We start from the raw sequence: 11,220 nt of genomic DNA on the forward strand, positions 1-11,220 counted from the left end.
AACAAATGAACGAGCAGCGAATAGAAATAATTTTCAAGTCAAAGTATGCAGCATATGCCGCAGCAGAAGAACGTGAAAAGTGATTCGGAGCGAGAGGTGAAACCCATTTGAATCCCCGGATGCCGAGGCGCCAACAAAAGGGTTCAACCAGCTGTTGTCCTGAACTTTTCAAAGCGGTAATCAGTTCCCACCCGTTTCAGGGGGGAATAAACAACTCAGCCCCCGGCGTTTTGCTCAACAAATTAAAGGTAAACTAATTGAATTTTCATAGAGCAGCGAGAGCTTCGTCTCTTTTTGATTAACAGAATTTATTACGAAGCCCGCGCAGTGGCTGCTGGTTTTGTGGCTTTCGCTGTGGCATTTTGGCATTGTATTTGTTGGAAATGTTTATGTTTTCATCTATTTAATTTCCCTTTGCTTCTCCTCGTGTACTAAGGGAAGAAGGTATGAGCAGCAGCAGATCTTCGCCGTATCTCTGGAAAAGTCTGATAAATTAGAAAAACAAAATGTGTTTTGGATTGGGTTCGACGACAGTTCGCGTTTGAGTAATGTTGATGGTTGTGTACCTCTCTACCTGTTACCATACATTACATATTCATATGTAAAATGTACTAAGAAATATGAAAGGGTTCCTCGCTTTCAAAAACATAATGGGTAAGCCTCATCGGTAAAAGCACAATACAATCCCAATTGCTTTCCATTTGCCCCAGCAGCAGCAGTATGCAAATCTCAGCTTTTCCTCGCTCTCAACACTTCGGCTTCCCCCCCAATTCCTTCTCATCGGCTTAAATCCAATCAATTGCTTTAAAATACACTTTTAACCGAAGCCATAACAACAGCGACAGGCGCACAAAGCTTTCAGTATTATCTCAAATGACAACGCAGCCGCGTGAAAAAAATGGAAACCAAAGGGAATCGCATGTTCGAAAGACAAAGGAAAAGGGAGTACAACAAAAATGCTAGCATGCACAATGCAAAACAGCAAAAAAAAATACAAATAAAAGCAAAATAAAAGTAAATCTTAAAAGCGGAATATCTGTTAAGAAACCCCATTTAAATGAGTGACCAAACAGGGACAGAAGAGGCCGTTGCCAAGGACTATGTGGGTTTTGGTGTTCTTTACTTGGCAAAGGGGTAACACCCTTCGTAAGGGAGCTGGGATTGGGTCTGGGTCGACACAATGACCATAAATGGAGTCAAATTCCTAAGTGCATACTAAGTATTAACCTGCTAGAAACGATGATTGCATAAGTTCGGACAATTTCCTATGCAAATAAATGGCTGGATAGAAAAAACCGCTTTGACACATTAGTCGCTGATTGACAACGGCTCTGTAAAAAGTCAATAAAAGTCCAAATTTGAATAGCTAATAGCTGTATGTAGGCTTACAGGCCACATATTTTAATGTAAAGAATAAATTGAAAGTCAGCAACTCAAATACATTTCTATGTAACTTTCTCTTTTGATCAAAATTCAATGTTTGCAAAAAATAAATTTAAAATTCATCCATACGCAGCTGGAGCGGCGGGATACAATGTTAGTTTATGTATTGAATGATGCTCCAGGTAACCGCAAACACTTTTACGGGGCGCCCGCAAAGCGGACAGAATCCGGTGGCCATCCCTTAGTTGACTCAGAAAAGGTAAACGGGGTTTTTATTTGCCCAAAATTCTGACTAAGCGACTACCCATCTCCCATTTCCACATGAAAGGGATAGCGATGAATTGCCACGTTTGCCAGCGGCATGGAGTGCACAAGCAACATGGATAGAAGTGAGTGCTCGAGTGTGGAAATTGGATGAAATATTCACACATAATGTGGAGATATTTATGCTTCTGTCAGCCTCAGCTGCGGTTGCCGTTTTGATATTCAATATTGAATGTTTGTTGCCTGGCGCAAAACATTGTGAATAATAAAGAAAAGTTTAAGTTAAATTGAAGTGGTTGAGCGGGGCTATGTGTGCGTAGAAAAATGTTTATTATATAAAGAAATGGAAACAAGATTCCAATTCCTTAGCCTAATTCTTGCAGCTCTTTTGTTCGCTGCCAGTTCGTTTCGCTGGCTTTGAATGGCCACAGTCCCAGCGTCTGCCGTGCAGTCCAACAATTGCAGGCATGACATTAACGACATTATGATTTTGCCCATTACAAAACGGAGAAATCTGTGGAGACCTGTGGGCAGACAACGCGCTCAACAGCAGCCGCTGGGCCACACATCCAACCCCTTAAACTTCACCCGGGAGAACACTTTTTACTGTTAATTGTTTTTCAATTTACGCTGGAAATTGAGTTAGGAAAATATTTAATAGCTGGCAGGAGCGAAGTACATTTACAGCTCTTTGACGATCTTGAGTACTTAATGGCCGTCAAGTGGTTGGGCTTGAGTGGCATTTATTAGTGAGGCATTTATTAATGATTCACTTCCATTAATTATCTTCAATTTAGGCGCAACTTCGCGACACCCTCGAGAGTTTGTCTAACCCAAAACTAGGATTTGAAAATGCTTTTAACATCAATCAACCGACTCTTAGGCATTAGTCATTAGGATGCTTATAAACTGACATAATTAATATATTAACACTTCGGAGAACTATCAGATTTAACCGATTTCTGTGCATTAGTAACAAATAAATATGACAGTCTTTGATAGTTATGCAACAGCCGTTGAATTGATTCATAAATCTTTATAATTTTCATTCTCGGTTTTCCACCAACACCGGAAAGGAATTTTTTATTTTATGTGTTTGATTAATGCAGAAGTAGAAATGGATTTCAATGGATACACTGCAATTTTCTCGTTGAAACATAAATATTCGTTATCTTCCAGAATCATGCTGCCAGTCCACTTGGATTTATTTTTCCAATGATTTATGCACCTTTTTTAAGAACAATTTTTTGGTGAATTCAATTTCAGTAATTTCAGCATTGAGTTCCAATTCATTTCCATTATCCCGAATTTTCAGAAAGCAACCAGTAGCGGGATTTGAACATAATTGTACGAAGCTCTAATAAATACAAATCATGCGCTAAAATAGCTTGGTTTTTGTTCAAATACAAACAAATGTCGAGCTGTGAGTAATTATGTTTAGAGCAGACTCAATTTCGCTCGTTTCTATGGTAAATTGTCTTTCATTGTTGCCATTTGTTATCGCTGAATTTGAGGCACTCTGGAACAGTCTTTTCACACGACTATCTCCAATATATAGGATAAGTAGAATTCTGTGGAGATTACTTTACCTCTTCGCGAATATTAACGCCGTTTCAACCAGGGTTTGAGTTTATAAACTATAAATAATTATTCACACACTGAATTGACACGATTTGAAAGTAATAATTTGTAGATTTGGCCACTTAAACACACACCGAGACCACAGAAGAACTATTTAGATGTTTGGGAAACTCCGGTTGGTCCACTGAAAATTTGATTTCAGCCAACGAATGCCGCGCGTTGACTGAGGCTAAGGCAGCAACGCAGCATCCTTAAATAGCGGCTGGGTTGTGCCTTCGACATCATCCGTTACGTGTTGGTGAAAAAGCTTCGGACAAAAACATCCTTGGGCCACATGGCTTGTGTCCCGGCTAAAGCTCTGTGGTGTTCGCGTGGCTGGAAGGTCTGAGCTGTCGAATGGTTGGTGGCTGAAATCGAGAGTTCCCTTGGGAAAAGAAAACACTTGTTGCTTTGTTTTTCTCTGTTTATTCTTTAGAAGCGGGGTTTTAGTTCAACGGGCTCGCATCTTGTGCCGGAACTGTGGAAAGATTCATTCGAATATCTTGAATTGTTCTCCCATCTTTTTTCCAAACATCTTGGAGGTTAAAAATAAATGTAACAGGTAAACTTAGCTTAAGAATATAGCATTAGCACTAATCTATTGTACAATTTATACCACACAGTGTAGCATTATTTTTTTTCAACTTTCCCCCAGTGTAAAAATAATTTAATTTAATTTAATAATTTTAGCCAATTCCTTATGGGCCACCCCATAGATCCACTTTGGTTAACAATGAATGACACGAATTAAAATTGGAAGAGCTTACAAATGGCGCACAAACATGATGACGTCTCTTGAATGGATGGATGATTGCTGGATGACTGGAAAGACGGGCCAGATCCGATTCCGAAGCGATTTGGTTGCGGCATTGGTTGGGGCTGTTGTTTGTTGCATCGTTGTTGCAGGTTGATCTGGTTCTGGTTCTGGTTCTGTTACTGGTACTGTTGGTAGTTGTGGTGATGATGGTTGTATATATATTCAGGTATACAATAGAGAGACAAGACATTAGTATAAAACCGTTTCAATAATTTAAAGAAGACAACAAACATTAAGCCTAAGCCTTAATATTAGTTTAAAAATCAAGTGAAAGGGGGTAAAAGGGTATAAAAAAAATGAGAGGATAAAAAACAGAGAAACCAAAAGTTGTTTTCAGCAAACAGCACGCTGGCTTCACGCTGTTCTCCTTGTGATATTAGTAGAGCGGAGCCGTAGACCTTGAGCCAGCTTCACTTCTGCAGCCGTAGCCGTCGATTGAATAATTTGTTTTCTGCAATATTTCAATCAGAAACTTTTTGCAGACCAACTATGAAAAGCTGGAAAATAGGTGATGTTCATTCAATCCAATTCCAAGTCCAATTCCAACTCCAAGGAATGAATGACAAAGTTAATTCCATACGACGAACTACGCCATGCTCCGAAATCATCATCCTTCCAGGAAGAATCGCATGCAAGTTTCGGGCAGATGAATTCCCAATCAATACAGTTTCCAATTTTTGTTCTCCCATGCTCGTGGATGCAGTTCCTTATCGAGTTACATAGATGATTACATGATTTAGATACGAAAATTCCGTGTCCTCAGTGTTGTCGCTTGGTGAATTATTGCTCTTTCATATACCGATAGTTTTGAGGTAGTTTCTACTAATTCGTAGATCGAAATTGTTGGGGCGCTTGTTCAGGGTAAGGGTCAGAATTGTTTGAAAATAAAACTTTCTGGGTAACGCGAGCACCAAAGGTACCTAAAATATTTACAAATTGGTTACAGGCGAACAGGGGCGGGGATTTCGCGTTCCTAAAACGAGTACCTGTCTCCGAGAATTTCGGAAATGGTAGGTACAAAGGGTAAATGTGTTTTCCTAGAGATGGGTTTGGGATTGCTTCAAATTGAAATGGCAGCAGCGTTTTTGCAATCAATTTGGGCACCGTTTGCGGCATAAGGCAAACTGAACGTATCAAGCCATTCTTTGCACTTTTCAATGTTATCAAAGGCCAAAATATTGCTAACATATTCGACGCTAATGCTGGGACGATAGCTGTAAGAGAAATTTAATATATTAGCCACTTATTCATTAGTAAATCAGCAGCACATACGATTTAATGATGACACGCAGAGCGGCCTTGCGTTCTCGTTCCAAAAACCATTCAATCATGTGGCCCGACATGAGGGGCGCTGTCTTATATAGAGAAAACAACTTGCAATAGTTGCCCAACGACCAGGCCGAGCGGAATTGCAAGGCATGCTCAATGGCAGGATTCACGCGCTGATCAGCTGATATCGATCGCAGGACAGTCGTAATGTCTGCAAAGAAGAGTTTTAGTTAAACTATGATTGAGATTGCAACTTCAGCAGCACGTACCCAAGGTATTCTTTGTAAATATGTAGTAAAGTATGCGATATGCCGTAAACTCCAAGGAATTGGGGCTTTGGCCACCCAGCTCGGTGTAGAGCATCTTCAGTTGCGTCTGGCACTGGTTGAATTCCTCGTGGTCGCCCTTCTCCATGGCAATACGTGCATGGGTCTCATATACCTCAACAGTGAACTGATCGCGAATACCTTGCACCTGTTAGACAAGGGAAAAGGAGTTTAATTTTATTCGAAAAACGGTTTGCTGAAACACTTACAGTTAGATCCTGCCTCAGGGACTTCAACTGATCACACGCATAATGATAATCCTGATTGGCACGCCACTTGCTCTTCACATTGGACAGCGAATGGGTAAGGACTTCGACGGGTCGCACTTCCGAGGGGGATGGTGCCTTTGTAAGGCGCAAAAACGATTTCTCTAAATCCCTACACGTTCCTACAATGTGCAAATCGAGCAAATCTAAACTGCTAGACGGGTCCAAGTCCTCGTAGAAGGCAGAACGATGCTGCTGCTGATGCTGGTGCTGTTGCTGCATCATTTTCTTCCGGTTCTTGGCCGTGGTGAGACCAAATGGCGAACTTGCAATGGCGACGACAGATTTCTTAGCCGAGCCGGAGCCCTGCTGCGAGAAACGTGCCGCACGCTGTTGCAAGCGCGCTGTGTCATCATCAACGGCCCCACCTACGGACGACTGTTTCGAATAGAAGTGCGGCTTTTTCTTGGAATGGCCAGGATGCGATGCGGTGGATCCCGCTGCCGCTGCCGCCGCTGCCGCGAGTCTTTTGCTTTTCTTCATTAACATTTTCTGCTGCTTACGGGAGAGGTTCGCGTTTAAGGATATAAAATCCATAGATTCGTTGGAACCCGATTTACGCGGAACTTTACGCGCCGGCGGACTGCCAGCATCGCTGCTGCGGGAACCCGAACGGGAACGCGAATGAGAGCGCGAATAACGTTTCTTGTGAGTGTATTTCGATGAGGTCGAAGATGTTGGGGACCTGCAAGTGGATTCAATTAAGGGAAATTCGTACGCAAAGCAAATACTCGAGACTTACCGCGAACGACTCCTGGAATAACGCGACGACGACTGATGATGGCCGTAATTGGTTGACATTTTATTGAATTGATTCCCCCTTTGCTTGAATTGATTAACACTCGGCGACTTGGATGGCTTCTCCTGCTCCTGCTCCCGGTCTCTTTCCCGCTCCTGCTCTAGCTCACGTTTTTTGTTAAAGTAATTGCTCCTTTCGGGCTGTGGCGGAGTTGCGTGGTTCAGCACCACCTCGATGCCGTCTCTCTCGCTGTGCACCGTCGGCATTGGCTCGTTGTCCCAGTCTCTGGTCCACAACTCATTTCGATTGGCCGCTGCCATGATCTTCCCCTTCAGACAAATGTCTATCTGATCCTTATCCAAGTCCGTGTTGCATTTGGAGTAGCATCGCGCCACATATTGATTCAACGAGTCTGGCCAGGAGTCATTGGAGGCCATCTGGAAGCTGTTGGGTCGCTTAAACGCTGCAGGAGCAGCTGGAGAGGAGCAGCTCTTTGGCTCCGGTGGCGTGGTCTCAACAATGACGGGAAGAGCCTGGGGCAGGGGCGGGGGTGGCTTGCTTAGATCTGGTGTACTGGGCACCACCACATCGCTGATAATTGGCGGCGGTGGTGCTATGGGCGTGGCTATAGTGTTAAACGGATTATTGTATGTATTTGGATCGAAGCTGGGGTTTTTGTTCTTGTTGTTTCGCTTCCGCTTCTTCTTGTTGTTGTTGTTGTTGTTGTTGTTAACGTTATTTATGTTGCTATTGTTGTTGAACAATTGGTTCGACTGCTGATGAATCTGTTGTTGCTGCTGAATCAGCTGTTGTTGTTGTTGTTGTTGCTGCTGCTGTTGTTGCTGCTGTTGTTGCTGCTGCAGAGGATTTGGTGCATTCGCCAAACGTTTTTGATTTAAATTCAAATTAAAACGGATCCCTCCGAAATTCTTTTGCTGCTGCTGCTGCTGTTGCTGCTGCTGCTGCTGCTGATGCTGCAACTTGTTGTTTATTGGTTGAGTGGATTTGGGTGGTGGTGGAGGAGGTCCCAGGGGTGGTGGTGGTGGCGCCGCCAAGGCGTTGCTAAATCCGGGTGGCGCATTTGATGAACTTATCGTTGAGGTTACCTGTTGCTGCTGCTGCTGGTACCGCATATAGTACTGGTAGTACTGCTGGTACTGCTGCTGGTAGGCGGCTGCATTTTGATTGGCGTACCACGCGTAGTTGGTCCACTGCTGGGCTGCGGAATTGGCCTGCTGCTGGTGCTGCTGCTGCTGCTGTTGCTGCATTTCCTGCAGCTGGGGTATCAAGGGCGGAGGAGCGCTCATGGCTTCGGACATAGTGTCCTCAAGGCAGAAACTCGATTTTGTCTCTGGTCACCGCTGTTACGTGATGATTGATTTTCTGTTACCTTAACTTACCTTGTTAATTCAACTGTCTGGCTTCTGCTTCTTCTACGCCTCCCGCCCTAAATTTCACAATGAGTACAAAGCAAAGGGGAATGTGCTAGTTAGTTCCCATGTCAATGCGTGTGCACACATGTATAGATGTGTGTGTTGGCATGTGACGCCATTTTCTTTTTAGTTTTTTCTTTTACCTATTATGGTTTTAGAGAACGTTCGATTCCCGCTTGGGCTTTTGCGAATCGGTGGCACGACGCTAATAATAACTAAGTATGGTGACGAGGCTCGGCTCGCTTGCACATGCACTTTTTATTTATTTGCTTCAAAATACAGAATCAAATTTTTGTAAATTTTCAGCACAGAAATTAGAAATACATATAACACCAGTGTGACAGTATGACAGTGTGAAAAAATACCACCTGATCCTCATGAATATACCGTAATATACTAAACAAAGTACTAGACTATAACCGATATATCACGAGTGAGTGAACGAACTTAACCTACTAAACCCCCCGCTATTTAAACAGGAGTAACAAATTGAGTCAAAAGATAAAGTATACTTTATTTAACCACTATAATTTCGACATCTAACAGTTAAAAGTCCAGGAAGCGCCGACCTTATGATGCCCACTAATCGGGGCTTTGCCCTCGCAGCCCACATGATACATCACATCAATGTTTTCGCCTATTTTGGTCTGAAAGACCACACCCACGTTTCCATCGTCTCGAATTTTGGCCTTCAACAGGGATCCGTCCTCAAGCTGGTATTGACATCCAATGGCAAACTTCTGTAGCTGCTCCTCGCCATAAAAGTTCATTTTCAAAGCCACTGCCCAGCTCTCGCCAATGCGCTGAAAGATCGAACCGCGCATATCTTGGAAGTTCTCCCTAGGAGTGTTGGAGGATAAATCAGCTGCTAGAATAAAAACTAAATAAAACTTACAGCTTGAGGCCCACTTCGGTGGACTCGTTGTTGTATCCCAAGCAGAAGGCGTGCTTGTCAAATGCCTTTTCCGCGAGGCTGTATACCTTACGATAGCCTAGCAGACAGTTCGCAGCAGGCGCCACAAGGACGTACCCCATCAACGTGGGCTCCTTTACAATGGGCACCACCAGCTCGATCTTGAAAGGATTGCGCTCGAAACCGGCCTTCAGCTTGCCCTTGAGCTGGCGCTCGTCCGTCATGGAAAGAGTTGTCCTTAAAAGGGAATTGGCTATGCCGCCAGCCACCTCAGCCCGCACTCCGAGCTCCCCTTGCAACTCGTTGCTGGTTAACCAAGCGAGGGATGTGTGATAATTTTCGAACTGCTTGAATACCTCGAGTCCTCCAAAAACGGAAGTTAAGTGGGGATTTCCCTCACCGAAACTGCTCAAGACGACGTCGTTGTCCAACTTTGTGGAGCAACGCAAGTGCCAAACACCAAACTTGTAGCCGCTGGTGAGACAATCCTTGGCCCAACCACCCACGTGGAAATATGTGGGCATCTCGCCCTCGTGCACCGGCGGCAGCAGTATCTCTATGTCATCTCTAGCTTTTGGCTTGGCCTGAGCTGTCGGTTCAGCTGCGGACTGCGGCTGTGGCTGATCCTCGGCTTCATCCTGCTCCTTTTCGGCCTCTCTTTTGCGCCGAAATATGCTACTAATTCTTTTTTTATTAATTTTATCCAACGGAAACATGACTAATTAATTAAACTACAAATTTTATGACTGATATAAGGCTGAAACTGCGTACAAAACTACTCCGTTTGACGTTTCGGCATGTAAAGTGCTGAATTATGAAATATTTTTATTTGTTTCTGTTTTTGTTTAACCTTTAACCCACTTCAGCCACTTTTAGCACTCCAGGGCCAAGCCCACGCCAAACTTATGATTGCCATCACTGATATTTCGTCCGTCCAGCAGTGCCGATATGGAGGCTGTGACGCCATCCCGCAGCTTCTGCTCATAGCCCAGACCCAGCTCCGCCTTGCTGTTGATCTTGCCACGTATGAGGGCATCGCCCTCAAGGCGGTATATCATGCCCACACCGACGCCAATGTCGCTGCCGCCGCCCTGCTGTGATTCGCCTTCGGGAGCATTTTCTGCGCCGCCGCCACCGCCGCCACCAGTTTTGGTTAGCTCTACCGCAGCATCGATCTGGTCATTAAGCTTGTAGAAGAGCGAGGCTAACCAGGATTCCCCATCCTTTCTGCAAGGTTCAAGGTGTGAGATTCAAGAATAAACGTGCGAGAGATGCCACTTACAGCTCAACATGGACTGTGGCCTTATCATTGGCCCAGCCCAGGGCAAACTTCCAGCTGCTGAGGGAAGCATCTCCAACGTCAAATGTGCAACCAACTCCGCCCAGGAACTCATTGTGTGCCAAGACCAGGGAGCAGTTCATCATTGGATTCGAGCTGATGCCCATGTCAGACAGAAAGTTGAATTTGTCCTGGGCATAGCCCAGCCGGAACATGCCATCCTTTGAGCTGCGGGGCAAATTAATTAGGGAACCAAACAGCAACTGTTAGAAATCCATACTCAGAGCTCGGCTGGAACTTGCCCTCGAGGGCCAGCATCAGGCCCTGGCTCAGCTTATCCTTCTGCATAATCTCCCCAATAAACCAACTATCGGTATTCCAACGTTCTGTGAGCGTCAGACCGTAGTCCTCGATCTTGTACTTGCTCTGCAGGGAGCCGACCACCTTGCTGTGATCCTGGCTAGCGAAGCCCGAGCTGAAAAACTCAATGGCCGGGCTGCTCATGGTCTTGCAGTCCAGCTGCCAGAGACCCGGATGATAGCCGCGCTTGAACAGATCCCTGGCTGACTTTCCCAAGTCAGGATATGTTGGTGGTGCCATGGATGAAAGGGTTTTAGAATTTTTACTGAACTAATCTTGTGCTATTATTGCAAATTTATGTGAAATTGTGCCAGATTGGGATGTTGCCAGAGGGTTGTATGATTTCGAAGTGCCATGCCTGGCTACCTTTGATTAAGTCAGGAGTTTATTTCACCTTTTGGAGCATTTAGTTTTCATTTCAAACCATGCCCAGAGGCATCTACTTATCCCTTACCATTCATCACCTTTTCACACCTCAACTCTGCATAATTTTCTTACTTTTCGCTTTATTTGTTCTGGTAAATGCACAACAAAAATGTAGTTTGTTTAAT

At 44.3% G+C, this 11,220-nt stretch overlaps 3 protein-coding genes across 3 annotated transcripts; all 3 read right to left on the reverse strand.

Moving 5' to 3' along the window:
* Positions 1 to 3,673: 3,673 nt before the first annotated feature.
* Positions 3,674 to 8,462, reverse strand: LOC117900776 (leukocyte receptor cluster member 8 homolog). Its single transcript, XM_034811257.1, has 6 exons — positions 8,261 to 8,462; positions 6,688 to 8,131; positions 5,889 to 6,630; positions 5,623 to 5,827; positions 5,357 to 5,564; positions 3,674 to 5,298 (listed from the first exon to the last, which is right to left on the reverse strand). Exons 2-6 carry the CDS (start codon positions 8,001 to 8,003, stop codon positions 5,145 to 5,147), a joined length of 2,625 nt encoding a protein of 874 aa, XP_034667148.1. The 5' UTR covers positions 8,004 to 8,131; positions 8,261 to 8,462; the 3' UTR covers positions 3,674 to 5,144.
* A 144-nt stretch (positions 8,463 to 8,606) lies between these two features.
* On the reverse strand, positions 8,607 to 9,784 carry LOC117901948 (voltage-dependent anion-selective channel-like). The gene is made up of 2 exons (XM_034812921.1): positions 9,013 to 9,784; positions 8,607 to 8,957 (listed from the first exon to the last, which is right to left on the reverse strand). Exons 1-2 carry the CDS (start codon positions 9,744 to 9,746, stop codon positions 8,657 to 8,659), a joined length of 1,035 nt encoding a protein of 344 aa, XP_034668812.1. The 5' UTR covers positions 9,747 to 9,784; the 3' UTR covers positions 8,607 to 8,656.
* A 75-nt stretch (positions 9,785 to 9,859) lies between these two features.
* Positions 9,860 to 10,969, reverse strand: LOC117901053 (voltage-dependent anion-selective channel). The gene is made up of 3 exons (XM_034811665.1): positions 10,590 to 10,969; positions 10,313 to 10,537; positions 9,860 to 10,257 (listed from the first exon to the last, which is right to left on the reverse strand). The coding sequence occupies exons 1-3, from the start codon at positions 10,907 to 10,909 to the stop codon at positions 9,903 to 9,905; spliced, it is 900 nt and encodes a 299-aa protein (XP_034667556.1). The 5' UTR covers positions 10,910 to 10,969; the 3' UTR covers positions 9,860 to 9,902.
* Positions 10,970 to 11,220: the final 251 nt, after the last annotated feature.

This window comes from Drosophila subobscura, chromosome U, assembly GCF_008121235.1.
Source record: "Drosophila subobscura isolate 14011-0131.10 chromosome U, UCBerk_Dsub_1.0, whole genome shotgun sequence".
NCBI classification, from domain to species: domain Eukaryota; kingdom Metazoa; phylum Arthropoda; class Insecta; order Diptera; family Drosophilidae; genus Drosophila; species Drosophila subobscura.

Coding starts and splice junctions, on each gene's coding strand:
- LOC117901053 (XM_034811665.1), bottom strand. CDS start 10,909: ATGGCACCACCAACATATCCTGACTTGGGAAAGTCAGCCAGGGATCTG. Junction 10,538..10,589: donor AAGTTCCAGCCGAGCTCTGA/GTATGGATTTCT, acceptor TTTGCCCCGCAG/CTCAAAGGATGGCATGTTCC. Junction 10,258..10,312: donor GCCACAGTCCATGTTGAGCT/GTAAGTGGCATC, acceptor TGAACCTTGCAG/AAAGGATGGGGAATCCTGGT.
- LOC117900776 (XM_034811257.1), bottom strand. CDS start 8,003: ATGTCCGAAGCCATGAGCGCTCCTCCGCCCTTGATACCCCAGCTGCAG. Junction 5,565..5,622: donor ATTTACAAAGAATACCTTGG/GTACGTGCTGCT, acceptor TCTTCTTTGCAG/ACATTACGACTGTCCTGCGA. Junction 5,299..5,356: donor CTGCGTGTCATCATTAAATC/GTATGTGCTGCT, acceptor TTTCTCTTACAG/CTATCGTCCCAGCATTAGCG.
- LOC117901948 (XM_034812921.1), bottom strand. CDS start 9,746: ATGTTTCCGTTGGATAAAATTAATAAAAAAAGAATTAGTAGCATATTT. Junction 8,958..9,012: donor ACCGAAGTGGGCCTCAAGCT/GTAAGTTTTATT, acceptor CAACACTCCTAG/GGAGAACTTCCAAGATATGC.